Here is a 21,609-nt window from a genome sequence, read left to right as displayed (position 1 = left end):
TGGTAGCGGGTGATGAGGTTGTTTTGTCATCAATAACTATTATTTTTTTGTTGTGTATGTGTTCTACTGGTACCTGGGGAAAGGGTTGTTTTGACATCAATAACTATTATGTTTTAATTCTGTTTGTGTTCTACTGGTAGCGGGGAAAGGGTTGTTTTGACATCAATAACTATTATGTGTTAATTGTGTCTGTGTTCTGCTGATAGCTGGGGAAGGGCCTGTTTGGACATCAATAACTATTATGTTTTAGTTGTGTATGTGTTCTACTAGTAGCTGGGGAAGGGGCTCTTTGGACATCAATAACTATTATGTTTTAGTTGTGTATGTGTTCTACTGGTACCTGGGGAAAGGGTTGTTTTGTCATCAATAACTATTATGTTTTAATTCTGTTTGTGTTCTACTGGTAGCGGGGAAAGGGTTGTTTTGACATCAATAACTATTGTATAATGTACGTATGGTGTGTGTGTGTGTGTGTGTGTGTGTGTGTGTGTGTGTGTGTGTGTGTGTGTGTGTGCGTGCGTGTGCGTGCGAGCATGCGTGTTCGTAAACCTTAACTTTAAACATTGTGTTAGTATATGTCGGATTTTACCTTATCCAGATCATGACGTTATAATTTGCTTTTATGTCTAAGTATCTCGTAGGCCATACCTGGTCGGATGTTATATTGTATTGTTCGTGTACGTGTTTTAGTATGAAGTGTATATAAAATGGGACACTATAATAAACATTATTCTCTCTCTCAGGCTGCTGGGGTATGATGACATGCCATCAATCAAGTTAGCCAGCCTGACCACCGGATCCACAAAGTCACCTTTAACGACCAGCACAGGATGCTGGGGTATATATGATGACATGCCATTAATCAAGTCAGCGAGCCGGACCACTGGATCCACACCTCTAACGACCATCACAGGCTGCTGGGGTATATATGATGACATGCCATCAATCAAGTCAGCGAACCTGACCACCGGATCAACAAATCACCTCTAACGACCAGCACAAGTTTGCGGGGAGCTAATACCAACCCAGCATTCCGACAGGGTTGCTTCTGACTGAGACGTTGTTCGTCTGGTTAATGATTTCGAATCCACTTAGGTTCAGCTACATATCGATCCATTGAAGTAGTTGAAGAACGATGATGTAACAAACTACAGTATTTATTATAAAAATATATTCAGTATATGGTAGTATGGATGCTATATACACTGATATACACAGGTACTGGTATACATGACTATACACAAGAATTGGCATACACAAGTGATGATATACACAGGTAAAGGTATACACAAGTGCTGGCATATACACCAGTGAAGGTATAAGTACTGGAACATCTAAATGAAATTGACTGTGCTAATATCACAGTGAAACTGATTGACAAATATCTCATTGAAACTGACATGTGAATTTCTTATTGAAACTACATGTGAATATGTCTATGTAACTGTGATCTCAAATGAATAAATGATTCTGCTTTGATTCATCTTCGGTAACGCAGTGACACATGAAAAACAGACAAAAGACCATAAGGTGAATAACACCATGTTACTTCTGAAGGCGATCTTAGATCTACAACTGTGGTAGGTCTTTGTCAAAGTAAAGGATTAACTTCAATCTTAGTGCTGAGATAGCTTTGTGAAGCGGGCCCTTTTATGTACATCCACTCGCAGCCGTCCCGAGCATCGAGAATCCCTTGCAGGCACCTCATTGTGCCGGCATTCTTACATATGGAAATGTACAGCGTCTAGACTGGATGAGAGTACGAGAGTCCCCCTTTAACATGAAAACAGAAGAACCATGGCGGACTCAGCCTGTTGCATTCAGCAGGAGCGGCAGGGGGGATGACGCATTGAAGAGCGACAAGGGCGTGGTCGCTTGGATGAAACCGGGCGGGAGGGTGTCGAAGTTGAAGAAGGCGTTGCCCCACGTCGCTGTCGCCAAAATGATGACGGGGACAGATATGATGTTCATGAGGAAGCCACACGTCACCTGGATATACAACAGCTAGGTTAAAGGGGGAATACATACGTAATAATTATCCGCAATTCATTGTTGACAATAACGGTCCAAATGTGGCAAAATAATTGTCTGAATACATTGCTATTGAAGTAAACCTGTCCCACTGCCTCCATGGTGGAGTGTATGGAGCGTCTGCCCGGTGGGCGGAAGTCGGAGGTTTAAACAGTGATCACCCTCCCCACCACCCCCCAGACCCCACCCCAAGACGATGTCACGTACCATATCGATGACTCGCACTTGTCCGTACGAAAATACTATTGCATTTGGCGGTGTTGCTACTGGCAACATGAAGGCGAAAGACGTTGCTAGCGCCGTAGGAAACATGAAGAACAGGGGATTGACGTTCAAGTTGACGGCCTGCAAAGAAGACACGATATTTTTCATGAAGGGTAAACATATTGTTTCACTTTGAGAATCGCCACGTAACAATATCATCTGTAGGGCTATGTATGGACGAGAAAAGGTGAATAATTTTGGAAGGAGTAGACATTTCATCACTACATTTCTGAATACTGGTGTAAAAGTTAGAAAAGACGATACATTAAATTCTTTTTTCTATTTTGTTAAAGTTTATCTGTAAAATTTAAATTTATCATATCTTGGAAAAAGATAACAAAATCTAAACGTAATTATTTAAAACTTGTCTGCGACCAATCCACCTCCCATTCATGACATAGTTTACAGTGGGATCTGTTTTTGGATTCAATCCAGATTAGCTTTGTTTCGTTTGTATTGACCGTAAGTCCAGAAAAATCTTACGAAACAATTGAGTATTAATAATTTCATAGTCATTTTCCCGATCTAATGTAAGCGTTGTTGTCGGCTGCACTTTGAGCCAGTATATGCTGATTATTACCCATCTTAATTCCCAGTATCTTCCTTATCATTAAAGCTAATATTTCAGCCTATACGAAAAATATATACGGTGAAACGGTAATATTTGGCGCCAACATCTTGTGTTATCAAAGAAAGCGCTTCCAAATCTAATTACCAGAACAATTGATCTTAAATCATTAAAAAGGTTCCTAGCCACGTTTGAATCCTTGGACCGAAATTATAAAAAAATGTAACACGTTTTTTTTTTATAAAATGTCTATCAACTGTGGCAAGAGCCTTTTCAAACTCAAATAATAATATGAGTTCCGGTATCTGCTAAGATTCAGTGTAGTCCATCATATCATAAATTAATCAGGTTATTTGTCCTATAGCCTTTCTGATCCTCATTTATACTCAATGGAAACCTGTTTTAACCATATTTGATATATGGGCTGATGCCAATTTATAAGAATTATTCTCTGTTATATTGGCCGCCAATTTTTAAAAGAAATCTTTGGTTTGTCTCCTTTTGGGAGGTATGATAGCAATCCTTGATTTCTTACTAATAGGCAATGGGCAAAGCCTGCAAAGTTTGATGAGCTCATAATATGTACATAATTGGGTCAGTCCAGAAAAAACTCTAGGGTGAAACTGTCAGGGCCTGGACTCATATATCTATATGTTGCAATGCTTTGACAGCTTCTTCATATGTAAAGTCTCTTTCCAAAGTCTGTAAACATTGTCTGATGATTTTGGCACTTCATCTTCGGCAAACAATTCTATAAGTCTATCTGGGGACATTCTTCTCTCAAATATAACTTTTTATAATACATTTTGTTACATCTAGTATATCGTCCTAATTGTTCATCGTTGATCCATCATTTTTTTTAAAGTTAGTATTTGGTTTATTAAGAAACTTCCTAAATTCAATTTGTAAAATGCATTTACTCGGATTTGTTCTATCCATTTAGCCTTTGATCTAATAAACTGACCTAGAGGAGTTGGTCATCAATTAAATATTTTGTTCCTGTCAACTAGCTTCATCTTTGTACTGTTGTAGTGTTGACCGTCTTATTTTCTTTTCCATTTCTTCATATTCTTTATCCTATAGTAATGAATTTACAAATTTCCCTTTTGAAATTTCAGACAATGATAATGTTAACGAAATCACTGAATGGCCAGAGTTTATGCTAGGTCTATTTTCTACTTGTCTAACTGAATGCAATAAATTATATGAAACAAAGAGGAAATGTAGCCGTGATTGTTTCACTGTCTTTAGTTGTCTCCAGGTATACTTATTTTCGATTGAGTTTGATTGTCTCCACGGGCTTTTAATATTAAAAAGTACATCAATAATTTCAATACCTTGTTTCTAACCTTTGGTTACGTGTTGTGATCTAGAACTGAATTCAAATCACCAAATGTAATAATTATCTCAATCGCAACTTTCACTGCTATTACTTTTATTTTCTTGAAATATGCAATAACTATTTATCAGTTTATACATAAGATTTCCTATTTCAACTTTAAGTGCAACATACATGTACCTTCCTTCTACTCCATCTGTATAAAAATGTGTAGCTTTAAATTCTAAGCTTACTTTTATGTGCCGAAATGTAACATTCATTGTAACCGTATTGCTGTTTTATATCTGTTTCTGATCGGCAGTAAAATTTACATCTTGCAGGCAAAATATGTGTGCCTTTCCTTCTAAAGACTCTGAGTACTTGTTTTCTTTAATGTTATGTTCCAGAAACCTGTAGTTAAATTATATTATTCTTAGCTTGCCCTTCGTATCCATTAGCTACGTATCTCACTTCTAACTTGTGATAGCAATAATAAACTTTATACATTGTATTGAACAACATCAAAATCACAATATATATCCACATGTACAATGTGCTCATTGAGACGACAAAAATGGGTGTCCTTGTATACTTCTTGAACAAAGATATAAATTGCATAAAAGTACTTTGAGACCTCAATTGCGATTACTAAACCATAGAACTAAACATTCTTTATAATTACTGAAAACTATCAGTGCTGACATGTTTCACCGAATTTCAGATCTCCTGAAGAATGGCCAGCACAAATTAGGAACTCGGCACTTACCAGCTGTGCCATGATTGGCATCATGAGTGTTGCGATGGCGGTGTTGCTGGTCACCTCTGTGGCAAAGGCAACGATGTAACAGAGAATCAGCAACATCAAGTAGGGGTCAAGGTGGGAAAACACCCCCAGTTTCCCGCCCAGCCACTCGGACAGTCCGGAGTCCTGCAATCGAGAATTCGTAATTAACGATATTTTTCCAAATCTTTCTACTCCCTATAAATGTCCTGACATTTCAAGGAAGTTATTTGTTTTCGAAACAGGAATTTAAATGTTAAATGTCTAGAAAGTACATGGTGTTATAAAATCAATCAGTATGTTTCTGAATCGTTCACCGAGCAGATATAAACAAGCATATTTTCAATTTCAATAGTCGGAGAATTTAAGGAGCACAAGATATAGAATATATTGAAAACGGCTGTAATTGTTCTTGGTCGTGGTGTTGCTAACTGGATGAAATTGCCCAGGGGTGTAAAAATTGCTAATTATCTAATTATTCAAGGAAATTGTCGAGTGTTGTAACTGTATTAAGTTGTAATTCCCATTGCTGGTAATTGTCATATGCTGGTATTGTCAAAGATTTGTAATTTCTCTGACTGATAATTTCCCTAGGTGGTAATTGTCGAGGGACTTACTTGTCCGTCTCCTCCTTAGACAAACTGCAGGCTGCTTCTTACTTGTGAGGCTCTAGGTTTTTATTCCCAATGATGGTAATCGTCCTAGGTTGTAATTGTCAACAGTGATAATAGTCATGGGTTGTAAGTCAACTAGGTGATAATTCTCCAGGAATACACTTGTCCTGCTCCTCCAAAGATCACCTGCAGGCATCTCCCTACCAGTGAGGCTCTTGCCAGAGAGTAACTAGCCCCCAGGATGAGGTAGAGATCTACCACAAACTGCCTACCAGTGAGGTTCTCGCAAGAGACTAACCAACCCTCAGGATGAGGTAGAGATCTACTACAAGCTGCCTACCTGGGAGGCTCTCGCCAGAGAGTAACCAGCCCCAAGGATGAGGTAGAGTGACCACGGCATCTTCTCATGGACATCCTGCCAGCGGAGGATGGGCCGGATCTTTGGTTTGGTCAAATCTGACGAATGGAACATGAAGTGTACAGTATTTCATTGACCTACAAAACAACCGAGAACAATCGTATCATTAAGTGTTTGATTGCGTTTATCAGATGTCCTCTGTGAGGCCACTAAATGTGAAAATGCATTTATATAATCGATGACAATATAGACAAAATATAATTATTGAAAATGCTGCTGTTTATTGCTACTTCTATTTCTATTTCTACTTCCACGTCTACTTATACTACCACTACTTTTCGTCACTATTATGCGCGTATCATCAGTTAAGAAAAGTCTGTACTTCTGCATGTCTGACTAGGTGATGATAGTATGTTTTCGGAGAGTGTGATTTGTTTGCAGAAGCAATTTGTTCTCAGAAATGATGTGGGAAATTGTGCTGGATCTTCAATGTCAGAGATGCTCGGAAAATATATTATTGTTCTAATTTACAGAGAAAATATATTTTGTTTATAAAGGTTGATTGAAATGTATTGGGTCAAGAATCATGGCACCTCACCCCTTCCCTCGTAACCCCCTAGAATAATTAATGGTGGGTCCCCAGACCATAACTGATGGTGTGAAATCACCATAGGAGGTTCAAGATAATGTGAGCGAGATATACTCATAACCCGAGACACAGAGGCTGTCGGTGTAGGGTCAGTAGCATCTCACCTCCGGGCTTTCGTAAGCAGAACACATTAGGGACGTTGGCAGGACACACAAACAAAAGAAAGCTGACGAAAATGGCAGGTGTTGAATCCGAAACGAAGCTGAAAACGTGAGGTGAAAGTGACATGGGCCATTTTAAAATATAACATGAAGTTTCTGTTCAATAGTCTTCTTTAATAGTATAAACCTTTATCATCCAAAACTGGCTTCATAGTTTCAGAGTGCTAAGCATGTTAGAAGAAGAAAAGGATGAAGAAGACGAAAAAGGAGCAGGAGAAGAAGACGACCAAGCAGCGAAAGAATAAGGAGAAGAGGTAGGAGGGGAAGAAGAAGAAGAAGAAAGAGGAGAATTAGAAGGAAAAGAAGGAGGGAAAGAAGGAGAAGATGAGGAGGAGAAGAAGAAGGAGGAGAAGGAAGAGGTGGAGAATGAGGAGAGGAAAGAGAAGAAGGAGAAGACAAAGAATAAGAAAGAAGGAGTTTGGAAGATATATAGAATATTTTGTCTTTGTGTGTTTTTGATATCAAGTATATAAACATAAATCGATAAAATTGTAAAACCCTGAATCTTGGAGCAAATATGTAATCATTTCAACCTCACACAATTACCAAATCTATGCCAGATACACTAGTACAAATATATGTATATATTCAAAATTGCGTAATGATATCTCAGCATTTTGCTGCACAATATGCACAACCTGTAGTTTAAAGTGATAACACATTCTAAAATCGTATTATTAATCTGTATTCTGTATTTCCTCGATTATAAACCTGTCCTCAAATATATAAAAGGGTCTCGATTATACTCCAAGAGGTTTTTATGCACAGAATTCCGCCCATTATTATTATTATCAAACGCCCAGGGTAAAGAGTGTCTGAGAGAAATGTATGCAAGGGCGTTTAATTGAGGAAATATAGTACTCCTCGATCCCTGAGGTTTACTTTGAAGCTTACTTTGGTCTGAAAATCTCTCCCCATCCGGCAACCTCACCGAAGTCTCGCGTTATCCACAACACCACGAGAATTCCAAAGAAGATCATAATACACCACTGAGCGAATCTGGAAACCAAAGCAAAGGCGATCAAATATTCAGTGAACGAGTGAGTTGGGTTCGACGTTGATTTCTGTACTTAACCTGGAGTACAAATAGTATTACACCATAACAGGTTATCAAACTACTTCTCACAAACCCGACTCGTAAAACAAACAGAGGAAAAAACTGAAATGAAATATTTATATGTTGCAATAAGCTCGTATGTTATAAAAGATTAACCTTTATGGAGACAGCAGGGGGAGAGAAATGATAATAACTTAAGTCAGGGGGCATCAGCTGGTAATCGAACAACCAAGTCACTTCTGGTGCAATGGGATATAAAACAAGGGAAGGTTTGTGATGATAGTTGTAACATATGAAGGGTGAACTGTCTAAAAAATGAAGGGTGAACTGAGATAATAGGAAATGTGTATTCAACTTCAAAATGAAAAAAAAAAGAAATAATTTGTCAAATTATTCAAGATGAAATTTGTAAGACTTTTGTGGCAAGGGATGCAACAGTAATTGATGGAGACTTAAACACTGTTCTTAATCTTCAAATGATGTATATGTATATATATATATATTAGGTTTATCATAAAAAACAAGTGAATCATTAGGAAGCATGTTTCAACTCAGTCTGGGATAGCTTATTTCTTAGTCTGCAATCACTAGATTTGTTTATTCAAATATCACTCCAAGCAAAACATAAACAACAGATGAGGACCTATTTTCGGAAAATGAAAAATCAATATTTAGCAGATGTTGAATGATAGAAATAAATCTGAAATTGTAACAATTTTTTGTCTGTTTGGGAATGGATTTAACATAATTTATTGCAGATTTCAAAAGATTATCCTGTAAAGAAAATCTTGGAAAGTGATAACAATGAAAATGACTTGGCTAATGAAACTGGCAGTTTTAGAAAGTCAGATGTTGGATAATAATTATTGGGAACAGCAATATTTGGAAACGAAAACTGAATTTGGAAGAAACTTGGAATTGGGAAAGTGACCGGTGGATTTATAAGATCTAGTACCAAATGGTCCAAGGAAGATAGTATCAGCAAATCATGAAGTAATTAGTGAAGAAAAGAGGAATTTACAACTAAACCAATGGGCAAAGGAAACCCCAACAAACAATTGTCGGGTCTAAAACAAAACCGATGCAAAATTTAGTAACAGTTGATGTTTTATCATAAAAAAACATTTATTCAAAATCAGTATTTGAAAATGACGAGATCAAAGACCATGTACTTAACGTTCTGCAGACACGTTTTACATGATGGGTATACTGTCCAGTATTCGATCAATCACACCCGCGGAATCGACGTCGATCTCAGCATCGGATGTGACCCCCTCCAGCAATGATGCATGCCCAAACATGACGTCAAACTAAGAACATGAATCTCCTGAAATTGTGATGAGGGATCCTACGCTATTCTTCCGGCAGGCCAATTGCCAAGGCATCCCTCGTCAATGGCGGCTGATGACGTTTCCTAATCAAGTTGGTCAAATATGTGCTCAATAGGCGACAGGTTAGGTGATCTGGCTGGCCATAGTAATACGGTAACGTTGTTGGCGTTCAGAAAGTCGCTAGCGACTCGAGCTGTGTGAGGGGTGGCGTTGTCCTGCTGAAACAGCGTCCGTGGGTGTCCTTGCAGGGAAGGCAGCACCACAAGCCGCAAATCCTCATCAATGAAACGACATGCAGTGAGATTTCCATCGATGATGACCAGATCTATCTACTGGTCACTGCAGATGCCACCCCAGACCATGACACTACCATCTCCATAAGGGTCCACGTCTTGGACGCAACCACATGCCGCCCATTCACCATGTCGTCGGTACATTCAAGCCCGCCCATCAGACTTGAAGAGCTGGCACCTACTCTCGTCACTGAAGAGCACTCTTCACCAATTTCTCTGCTGCCATTGCTGTACAGTCCTGGCCCATCTCAGTCTGTAACGTCGGTGTAGAAACGTTAACGTCATGCCCTTGAAAGGTCGATAAGCACGGAGGTCATACAGGCGGAGTCGTCTAGCAACAGTCCTTTTGCTGACTGGATGTCCAAGGCAGTTTGTGGATGGTGACGTCACAGTTAGGAATCTCAGGTGAAGCACCCGTAAATACTGGTCTTCCTGTGGTGTCGTGACTTGGGTCTTCCACTCCACGGCCTGTCTGTAGCTATAGTACTGCCACTTTGCCTGTGACGTGTGACAAGTCTGGCAATGGTGCATTTGAAGCAGCCCATGATCCTGGTAACATGCACCTGCGTCGCTCCCATTTGCATCATACCGATGGATCTCCCCATCTGCTCTGCGGTTAGTCGAGGCATGTTCGTTGTTTTAACGGTTTCAAGTGATGAGAGAGTACAATCCTGCCCATGTTTTATACCAGAATTTCACACGGGTAACTTTGTGCACATTTTGCATTTTTTAGTGATTAAATTCACGTGAAGTACGTGCACATGTTCGAGGAGAATAGGGAAGTTGCATTCCAGCTATGTGTTCCCAACTGTTTAGCAAATTTGTAGAAAACTGCAGACCATTATTTATTTGGTGGAGTTTCTTTTGTCCGCTAGTTTATTAGAGAAATGCTTAATGAAGATTTATGTTGAAGAACAGAAAGGCCCCTAGAATGATTTTGATAATTCTTTAGAGGGTGTTTACAGACTTTCAGAAAGGCTCACTTGAAGTGGACTTCAGATCAACATATTGGTTTCCTTTGAACAGAGGTGTCAGACAAGGTCGCCCTTTTCTATGGATATTTGATTGAAAAGAAAATCACAATGCTTTATGAGATTGTAGAATCATCACAACAGGGCAAGATGCTTTGTCATAATTAGCTAAAGGAACTGCAGTTTAAGATTTTCCGTAACATTGGTCCTTGTAAAATGTGACTTTTTAACCTCATCATTTGTGAAAAACCAGATGTTTGTGAAACAGAAGATGATAACGACCTAAATGATGAAAGATTATGAAACATTCCTCAGAAAGAATAGACAATGACCCCTTTAAGTTAATTCATTATGGTTCATTAGATATATACTGATCTTGTATTTGATTTTCTGAACCTTCAAGTAAAATATTTTATGTGTAAGTCTCATTATACAACTATTACATTTTATTACAATTTGAAACAGTCAATGACAATTATATATGCACAGAAACAATATCACGACCTTAACAGGTTATTAATTGATCTGCACATAGATAACACTGTTCATTCTTTATTACGGAAGACCGGTAGTCCCTGGCCACGTGGACGTCTATAGCCATATGTATCATGGGTGAGTATCATGTGAATGCAAAAAAAAAAAATCCCGAAAAAACAACATAGATGAAAAAACAAATGGCCATTCTACAACCTGAAACACCTTAATGGTTACACCGCAACTGGACTATTATGTGACAGAAAAACATAATCCCAACAATGAGAACATGTCGCATTTTGTTATATGACTTGCTGGAGCTTTACTTTCGTATTGTCAGTACCAGAGGGAACACAGCCTAGGTAAACATACGAGACGGGTCCAAGTTTCCGGAACTCTTCTCGTATAACAGCTTTAACTCTCTTGCTGGCGTCGCCGTTTGTGCCACCATTGAAACAGTCACAGAAACCCCTGAAAATGAATGTGAGTGCATGAGTTTGGTTTATTGTGCTTTGAATGATAGCTAGTAGTTGTAGCAGGTGGTTCTGTTTAGAGGGTAAATGTCACAGATCACGTCACGATGTAATTGGGCATCAATTGTCGTGGAGATTAGTTGGACGAGGTGACCTTCCTGGCTCCTAAAGGTTTCTAGACCTTCGTTTCTGCCCCACATTGAAACATAGTTTACATATTGTGACGCCTTTGGCAGATACTTTGTTCGAAATGAACTATCATTCATACAGCCGTACATGGGTACCCAGCAGGATGAGATGGTAATGTTACTGTAAACTTTCTAGCGCATCTTACTCCACAGGGGCAGAGAATGACATTGTTTGTACACATTGATCCAATGACCAGGCGGTGATATGTAGCACCGTGAGCCCCCATGTAGTGAGTGGAATAATACATTGTAAACAGAGGAAACATGGGAGCTTTCAGTGAAATGATAAGTCGTCCAACGTTAGTTAGAACCAGTTGTGCTGCCACCAGTACCTGCATCTGAGGAAGTAGATCTGCATCCAGATCCAGAGAAGGACGAGCACGATGAGGGAGAGAGGGACGCCGTACACCAACCACGTGCTAAACGTGATGGGAGACGTGGCGTTGTTGTCTGTGAAAATTCTGAAATTTAAGGATTCTAGTTGTTATTCCTTGAGACTGCGTGAGTGAACACAAGTTTAACTTTGGAGGAACGTATAAAGCGACAACTATGGTAGATGTACGGTACTTACAGACTCCATTCCTCAGAGAGATATAGGAGTCAAACCTAAGACCAGCGGATCCTGGGAACTAAGGGACACAACTGTGTATTGTGAGCTCAATGCCAGAGACCAGTGGACCACTTATGAAAATCCATGTGTAGGTATCCAGTTACAATACGTGAATATACATAATATAGATATGCACGTCAAAAGAAAGCATACATTTGAAAATCGGATTTGACAGAAGAAAATATAAACGTTATCATAACTATAACAGGTTGAAAACACTACAGATCCAAAACACAACTATGATACCCATATCACTTAAAAATATATCACCATCGAATAACAATTATTTGTCTGCTTAATTTTAGCCACTATCAAATATGGGCGTATACGACAATACTGTCTGTTGCCCGGCAGTTTACTACAATCACACATATATGTTCTGGAAACCTCTGTCGTTATAGAACTGCTCATCAGCTGATCTTGTGAACTTACATATCAGACTGCCCCTTCAACACGAGATTTGGGCCAGTTCCCGTGAGACTTGCGATACCACCAACATTCGCAGCATAACAAATACTCAGAGACATTGCTTTGCACATGCGCAGGTGTTTAGCTTCTTCAATCTGTGTTGCCTTGGCCTGGGCAGATCTGGAACAATGGCAGGTATTTAAAACAGTGAATGTGTGTATAGTTATGTCAGTCGTGTCAGCTTTTGGGGAAAGCCAAACGAGATTCTCGTCATGGTTGCAAAAAGGCCTAACTCAACACACCCCTACTTGGAATACAAGAAACCCTAGACGCTTTTATAATGAAACAGTTCATGAGTAAAATAAATGTTCTTTCAAACTGCGTTGTTTTATCATCATGGTGCCTTTCTCAATTTAGCATGCATTGCTTGTAGGAGGAAAGGTAAATATTCATAGTTCAACAAACACACTTCACTCTTCAAAAAAAAAGAAACGCTCAGGTAGGTGTTTAGTAAATTTATTGTACCTAATAATGTCGATATATTTAATTTAATACCATTGATACAAATATGAAATTTTGGAGCTCGATAGTCACATGTTGTCGTTGTACAAAGGCATTGAAAATTGTTCATTGTCATGTCACATACGGCCACAAGGGTGCGCTGAACGCCCCGGGCAGCAATCACGACTCCTCATCACTGACTGGATAAGTGTACGCCATTCTGCTTGTAACGCGTTGGTCAGTTGTGAGTGGCTGCGGCGTGTTCTGACGTTGATGTACACGTCGATCGAGTTCATTCCAGAGATTGTCCTGTTGAAACAGCTCCCTCTGGCGGCCAATGATTTGAAGAAGGTGAGGTTGAAGAAGTTGATTCATGTGGCAATTTGCTATCAAATTTCCCTGAACCACATCCAAGTCAGATCTCATGGTGTGGGATATGCCCTCCCCCCCCAAACAAAACCCCAAAAACCACCAAAAAAACCCACCATGACACTACCGCCACCGAAATTGTGGAATTCGCGTACATAATGTGGGGCGAAACGCTCAATTTGACGACGATAAACACGTTGTCTTCCATCTCGTCGGTGAAGAAGAAATCTTGATTCATTGATGAGCAACACACGTCTCCAGTTTCGCAAATTCCAAGGCTGTAAGGTATGGCACCAACGCAAGCGTCGCTGTCGTGGGATCTGTTGCAAAACAGTGACAATAATTGGTCTTCTGGGTCGGATTCCAGCCTTGCGAAGATAGTTCCTGAAGTTTGGTGCGATATCCCCCTCAAACCCGGGATGCGTCCTGCAGTCTCCGTAGCTGTGGCATTGCGATGGCGTTGGTGGAACAGTCGAATGTAGCGACCCTGTGCATTGGTGGTAACTCTTGGTCGACCACTTCTTGGATGTTCTGCAGTTGAAATGAACTGTGTGTATCGGTCCCAAAGGCGACAAATGGTGTTGTGATGGACGTTGAAATGGCGTGCCACAGAAGACTGCGATTCCCCTCTTTGAATACGTCCTTTGGCGATGTTCCGATCGGCAGCGCTGAGTCTTGGCATTTTCGAACTTGAAAAATGTTGACAATTGAATGACAAATATTTGGCTTATGCTTGCCTTTTTATAGTAACCACGAGTTTCGAATGACCTATGTTGAACGTGCATTTTACTTTATTGTTTTCCTCCCTGACATTTTAGAACAAGTGTGAAAACAATGCCATTTAAGACATTGCAAATCGACAATGGCTGCGTTTTGACTCACCGTTTGGCGAATATCAGGCCACCAACATTTTCCAATCACATATATCCAATTTATATTCCGGATATTTTGTGTAGTCAGGCTCAAATTAACTAGATACTACCTGTGCGTTTCTCTTTTTAAGAGTGTATAGTGTGAAATAGTATAAGCAATAACGGACGGTTCCGTAGTTTTGCAGCAAACAATTGTGGCAACGTCTTATACTCGGCTCTTTACTGTGAATATAATTGATGACGATGATGCTCGTGTTTTTGTTTGTTGTTTAGCGCTGAGGTAGACAATATATGAAGTACATGTATATGACGGTGGCCTGGAAAGACCAGATCACATTCTGGTGAGTTGATCAGGTTGTTCCGACCCCACACCCCCACCCCTCACACACCCCTCACACACCCCTCACACACCCCTCACACACTTACCTGGTGTGTTCTTCTGGTGTTGCTCCTAAGGGTTGAACTTTGTTGTCGTTACTGACGTCTACCTTCGTCTGGTCCTCGACAGGCTTCTTCACGTCATCGCCGATTGGCGTCATCTCGAGTTGGACGCGACCATTTGCTGTTGATGAAGTTGTAGAAAATGGAACGTGAATGTCATTGTGCGGTTATGATGCTTGCAATCAAATGACTGGGTATGTGTGAAGACGAACGTTTCACTACTAACACTAACACTATGAAAAGAAGAGTACTAAAGTTTCTAACTTCACTTAACCTATACTTCTGAAATAAATTATCCATGGCATAATGGCATGAAAACAGAATGCATGTACGTATTCATTGAACTTCCACAACTAACTATTCCAGCATAAATGATTAAAATCATTCATCATAATTAATATTCACTCTCATAGCGCAGAAGCATGCCTTAAAGTTCATGGTGAACAGTGGCAGTAGGAGGTCCTGTGCACAGCACACAGGTCACAAATCAGGTGAAGCAAGGTCGGTTGCAGAGAGTCCTTGAATGGGTGACCGCGTTTCACCAGCTTGGCTCCTGAGAGTATATCCGGCTTCTACCCCACACTGGGTTAGTGACTTTGTTCGAATATGGGCATCTGTTCACCCACCAGTGAATGGGTACCCGGAAGTATATGAGATTGTGGTTGTTAACCTTCTAGCGCCTTACAGTCGGCTTGGGTTGTATACTCCCGAGGGAGCTGAATATGATTGTTGAGTGCACACGGGGTCATAATAGCGCTTTGAACATGCCCCTGAGTTGTGTGGAAATATGCGCAATATAAATAGCCTATTATTATTATAACCTCCGCTGCCAGTTTACAACAACGCGACCTTTTTGTAGGATGCGGTAGAGGGTTGGCGGTCACGTCTGAGCTCCGGGTTATAGTGTTTTCAACAAACGTCAAACGTGCACCCCTTTTGCGCGCCTACATTTCCAACGATAAGTAGCAAGCAAAACATTCCCTGAGAACGCACGCACGCACGCACGCACGCACGCACGCACGCACGCACGCACGCACCCACCCACGCACGCACGCACCGAAGTGTAAAGGTATAACATTTTTTGGTGATGTTTTCAACAAAAATATAACGTGAAGCCCTTTTCCCAAAATGCTGTCTCTGCGCCCGTCTTCCTACGTTTCATATACAATAAACATTACTCAACCCGAAAACGTGGGTACATCTGTTGACGTTTGAGTATATCTGTTGACATTTGAGTACATCTGTTGACGTTTGAGTACATCTGTTGACGTTTGAGTGTATCTGTTGACGTTTGAGTATATCTGTTGACGTTTGGTAAGTAGGAGGCGACTGACGGGAGCGGGTGGTCAGGCTCGCTGACTTGATGGATGCATGTGTGGATCGATGCTCATGATATTAATCACTGGATTGTCTGGTCCAGACTCGATTATATACAAATCGCCGCCATACGGCTGGAATATTGCTGAGTGCGGCGTTAAACAACCAACCAACCAAACCAACCAACGTTTGATAAATACCCATACATTGTCCTTCATCTGTTGGCGACTGCTCCTGGTCGCCATGACCGGAAGTCTTCAGTTGCTGCAGGACTGCCTGTACGATGGGAATCATCATGGCGGTGGTGGCGGTGTTGGAGATCCACATGGACAGGAACCACGTGACCGCCATCAGCCCCGCCATCAACCTGAAATACACACACATGACGTATGAGATTGTTTTCAGCAACTTTTTCAAAGAATTTAAATAGCCTAATATCGTTAAAGACAGTTTGAGAAGGATATATCTAGCATGTCCACATTTGAAAGGTGTCCGTTTTTGACACGTCTGCTCTTTTCATGGTCAAGAAAATAGAAACCATTCCGTTTCATTGCTATATCGATATTCAGGTAACTCTTTTGACTTTGAAGATTAAACATACGATCATTAAGATAAGTTTTGAGATCAGCCTAATATGCATTTCAGAAAACATCCGAACGCGAAAACGGCCGCTGGTCAATTAGAAATAACATCGTCGCGTTAAGTAACCCATGAAAACGTCCTTTGTACTTAGAGAAAACGTCCGATATGTTTATCTGGCTTCAATTAAATTACCTTGATCTATATTCAGAAATATGTTAATCCTTTATTAATTGAGATCTCATCTTGATCATCTCCTTTCATGATCCTATTTTATTTCATCTCTTAAAGCAACATTAAAACAACATCAAACCCTAGTGTAAAAATCATTAAGTGTCATATCATTCACTTAATGTTACTTGATCATATTCCAGCAAAAATATACAAGAAATAAAGTTAGTGTGACCAGGGGTACAAAGGACGTTTTCTCTAACGCGGCGGGCGTTCTCTCCCATTGGCCAGCGGCCGTTTAATTTTCGCGGGCGGGCGTTTTCTCAATAACCCATAAAATGTGACTCACTGTCTCATAATTATGTTTGTTGCTGGGAAATATTCCTACCATTTCGGTTCCGCTCCCACCAACATCAACACTCCGATTGCTATACGCTTGTGAAGATCCCATGTTTCTATGGCAACTGCCACAATGAGACCTCCAAGAAATAACACCGAGGTATCCTGAAAACAAACACATTTGGAGTTTCATTAATCGGTTTATCCACTCTTTATGAATATATGTCAACTGCAGGTTTAAGCACTGCCAGCGTAATTCATTGATATGCTGATCCACTCTGTGTTTATTTCAATAGCTTCACGAGGCACTGCCAGCGTAATTCTTTGATATGCTGATCCACTCTGTGTTTATTTCAATAACTTCACGAGGCACTGCCAGTGTAATTCATTAATATGCGGATTCACTCTGTCTGTCTTTATGTCAATAGCTTCACGAGGCACTGCCAGTGTAATTCATTGATATGCTGATCCACTCTGTGTTTATGTCAATAGCTTCACGAGGTACTGCCAGCGTAATTCTTTGATATGCTGATCCACTCTGTGTTTATTTCAATAGCTTCACGAGGCACTGCCAGTGTAATTCATTAATATGCTGATTCACTCTGTCTGTATTTATATCGATAGCTTCACGAAGCACTGCCAGCGTAATTCATTGATATGCTGATCCACTCTATATATGTGGTGTGTTGCTGACATTAGTGTGTGTTGCTGACATTGATGTGTGTTGCTGACATCGGGGTGTTTTGCTGACATTGAGGCGTGTTGCTGACATTGAGGCGTGTTGCTGACATTGAGGTGTGTTGCTGACATTGAGGTATGTTGCTGACATTGAGTTTTTTTGCTGACATTGGAGTGTGTTGCTGACATTGAGATGTGTTGCTGACATTGAGGTGTGTTGCTTTCATTTAGGTATGTTGCTGACATTGAGGTTTTTTGCTGACATTGAGGTGTGTTGCTGACATTGAGGTATGTTGCTGACATTGTGGTATGTTGCCGACATTGAGGATTTTTGCTGACATTGAGGTGTGTAGCTGACATTGAGGTGTGTTGCTGACATTGAGGTGTGTTGCTGACATTGAGAAGTGTCGCTGACATTGAGGCGTGTTGCTGACATTGAGGCGTGTTGCTGACATTGACGTGTGTTGCTGACATTGACGTGCGTTGCTGACATTGACGTGTGTTGCTGACATTGTAGTGTGTTGCTGACATTGAGGTATGGTGTCATTGAGGTGTGTTGCTGACATTGAGGTGTGTCGCTGATACTTAGGTGTATTGACTACATCGCGGCTACTCACGTTGAGGTATGTTGCTGACACCGTCCTGGCCGAGAGCAGTCCCATCATGGGGAAGAGGAAGATGGGGATGAGAGACGTGGCTGCGATGGGAACGGCCTCCGTGATCCAGAACACGGCCATCACCAAGATCACGTAAGCGCATTGGGTTTTCTGGAGGGCAAGAGCATTCAATGAGCATTTGCAACATTGTACGCCTGCTGTGATGGCTACAATGGTATATATAAGTAATGAGCATGGTTCTCAGTTCTAATTTGTAGGCTCATCACATTCATATCATAATCCAAAACAACGGAACAATGACACTGACACCTACAAATAGCATTGTCATTAAAATGCCCGTCCATGCACTCCAAGTAACGTGACGCAGGAGATGTTAGAGTTCAGTTCTCACAGGTCAATTCATGCATATCTTGACTTTTACAAACTGCGTAAATAAAGTGAGGTCAATGTGAGCTTGCATATACCATCCAAGCTGCTGAAGATACATACCGGGTCATCAGCTGCGAGAGGAAGTGGCAACAAGATTATTGGTGTCAGCAATACAATCAGCACGTTGCGGATCCCCCACAGTTGCCGCCATATTGACGGTCTCTCACACAGTTGCTGATCAACACAACCCCTCGAGCTGGGCTGCTCAAACTCAGGCTCCAGAGGGTCTTGCTGGTCGGCTGGGGGTAGGGTGTAGGTCGTGGTGGATGGGGGGTCCATGCTGGCACGCCACTGGTTGATGCAACCCTGAAAGGAGCTCCACCCTGGGACGAGCGTGTGGAAGTTGGCGCCTCCCTTGTACCTGTGTAGACAGCGAGGAAAGGGTTTGGTTAATCCGATGAGATGCAAGTTATAAAGCTGCCTCATAAATAGTCATGCAGTGCCTTAAACGAGCCTCTTCATATGCTACAGTCAGCCGAAAAAATGAAAACACATGGGAACATAGAATTCGTGTGCAAATCCATGTTATTGTCTACAGGGCTATAGTACGGTCGGGTAGTCTAGTGGTTAAAGCGTTCGCCCGTCACGCCGATACCCAGGTTCGATTCCCGACATGGGTACAATGTGTGAAGCCCATTTCAGGTGTCCCCCGCCGTGATATTGTTGGAATATTGCTAAAAGCGGCGTAAAACCAAACTCACTCACTCACTCTTAGGAATGTGGAAAAGTTTTTGTCCCTTTCATGTACAATGAATTTGACAAATTAAGTGTTACTGTTGCAGCAGTAAAGTTAAGTGGCTTACGAGTGGTTACCTCTCATAATCATGATGATAAGGATTATACAATTATCGGTCAAATGACACAGAAATGGTGTCACCCGCCGGAAGTGATGAGCGGTCCGGGAGACAACTCTGTCTAATTTTCATTAAGTCTTTCATTACGCACGGGGGTAGAGAAAACTTTATTCATTTTCTATGGTGACGAATTTAAGACTAACCTTGTGTCTTTATTATAGATGGGTTTAAAATTACATATGCAATAAGCGGTGCCGTTAATTGAAAATCCTCGAACAGGGCTGACTTGATTGAACGGCTGTTCCACCAAATTGCCTGCACCCGTAAGTTCAGACAAAGTACTCTTTAAAAATACTACTAAAAATGTCTGTTGCCATGACGACGGATTATATACTTTTTAGTTGTTTGTCAGGGGACATGTCAGGGGACATGTCAGGGGACATGACAGGGGACATGTCAGGGGACATGTCAGGGGACATGCCAGGGGACATGTCAGGGGACATGTCAGGGGACATATCAGGGGACATGTCAGGGGACATGCCAGGGGACATGTCAGGGGACATGCCAGGGGACATATCAGGGGACATGTCAGGGGACATGTCAGGGGACATATCAGGGGACATGCCAGGGAACATATCAGGGGACATGTCAGGGGACATGTCAGGGGACATGTCAGGGGACATATCAGGGGACATATCAGGGGACATGTCAGGGGACATGCCAGGGGACATATCAGGGGACATGTCAGGGGACATGCCAGAGGACATGTCAGGGGGCATGTCAGGGGACATGCCAGAGGACATGTCAGGGGACATATCAGGGGACATGTCAGGGGACATGCCAGGGGACATGTCAGGGGACATGCCAGGGGACATGTCAGGGGACATATCAGGGGACATGCCAGGGGACATGTCAGGGGACATGCCAGGGGACATGTCAGGGGACATGTCAGGGGACATGTCAGGGGACATGCCAGGGGACATATCAGGGGACATGCTAGGGGACATATCAGGGGACATATCAGGGGACATGCCAGGGGACATATCAGGGGACATATCAGGGGACATATCAGGGGACATGTCAGGGGACATGCTAGGGGACTCAGCGGGCCCGTTCATTGTCCGTAGACCCAGGCACGATGTGGTCTGGCGATGTTATCTTGCAGTTACGAATGGAACAACCACAGGACGCCAAATTTCGTCCACATAGCGCTGGTCATTTAAAGTCCATTCATAATAACCAAATCAGTTCACCACTCCACACCATGACACTGCCGCCCCCATACCGATCATGGTAAAAAAATGTTGCCCTGGCATAGCGCTCGCCGCTACGTCGCCAATAACGTTTTCTACCATTGCGAATTGGAGGCAAAACCTTGATCGTCTGTAAACATTGTGTAAGCTGTGAAGGGTTGTCTTTAAGGACTGACAGAATCTTATGGGCGTGGGTTCGAATCCCAGATTCAGCAATGTAACGATTCTAGGCTTGTCAGCACCATACCCGTGTTCATGGGTTTGTCTCAAGTGGTAAATATCTAAAACCTGCATCACTTTGGGCTTTCCTCCCACATCAAGCTGACACGCCGTGAAACTGAAATACGACTGAAAGCGGCGTTCAACAAAACCTGACTCATGTCGTGACACTTATTGTGATGGGACGAGAAGTGTGATGACCGACACAAGAAAAGACCTAACATATAGGTAATCCATTAATAAATTATCCCAGGGAAGTGGCCCAGACCTACAAATGGTTGAAACCGTCCAATATGCAAATACACGCCTGGGAAATAGAAATTGTCCTTATTATACAGATGAGATTGAAGATCATCTACACGGAATGCTAACCTGTTTACATTATGTTGTTTGTTTGTTGTTTAACGCCGCACTCAGCAATATTCAAGCTATACGACGGCGGTCTGTAAATAATCGAGTAGGGACAAGACAATCCAGTTAC

At 41.5% G+C, this 21,609-nt stretch overlaps 2 protein-coding genes across 2 annotated transcripts; one reads left to right on the top strand and one right to left on the bottom strand.

Annotated features, from left to right (window-relative positions):
* Positions 1-1,806: 1,806 nt before the first annotated feature.
* On the bottom strand, positions 1,807-19,141 carry LOC139472295 (solute carrier family 13 member 2-like). Its single transcript, XM_071254732.1, has 14 exons — positions 18,923-19,141; positions 18,434-18,583; positions 17,188-17,303; positions 16,250-16,416; positions 14,718-14,853; positions 12,574-12,729; positions 11,864-11,992; positions 11,243-11,341; positions 7,639-7,743; positions 6,688-6,785; positions 5,917-6,032; positions 4,948-5,109; positions 2,239-2,376; positions 1,807-1,989 (listed from the first exon to the last, which is right to left on the bottom strand). The coding sequence occupies exons 1-14, from the start codon at positions 19,139-19,141 to the stop codon at positions 1,807-1,809; spliced, it is 1,974 nt and encodes a 657-aa protein (XP_071110833.1).
* Positions 19,142-20,073: 932 nt separating this feature from the next.
* Positions 20,074-20,865, top strand: LOC139472547 (tetra-peptide repeat homeobox protein 1-like). Its single transcript, XM_071255017.1, has one exon. It carries the CDS (start codon positions 20,074-20,076, stop codon positions 20,863-20,865), a length of 792 nt encoding a protein of 263 aa, XP_071111118.1.
* Positions 20,866-21,609: the final 744 nt, after the last annotated feature.

Source organism: Haliotis cracherodii, unplaced genomic scaffold (genome assembly GCF_022045235.1).
Source record: "Haliotis cracherodii isolate W230 unplaced genomic scaffold, xgHalCrac1.p SCAF_24, whole genome shotgun sequence".
Taxonomy (NCBI): domain Eukaryota; kingdom Metazoa; phylum Mollusca; class Gastropoda; order Lepetellida; family Haliotidae; genus Haliotis; species Haliotis cracherodii.
The sequence above is the reverse complement of the archived record's forward strand: the minus strand, read 5'-3'. Positions and strand labels throughout refer to the sequence as shown.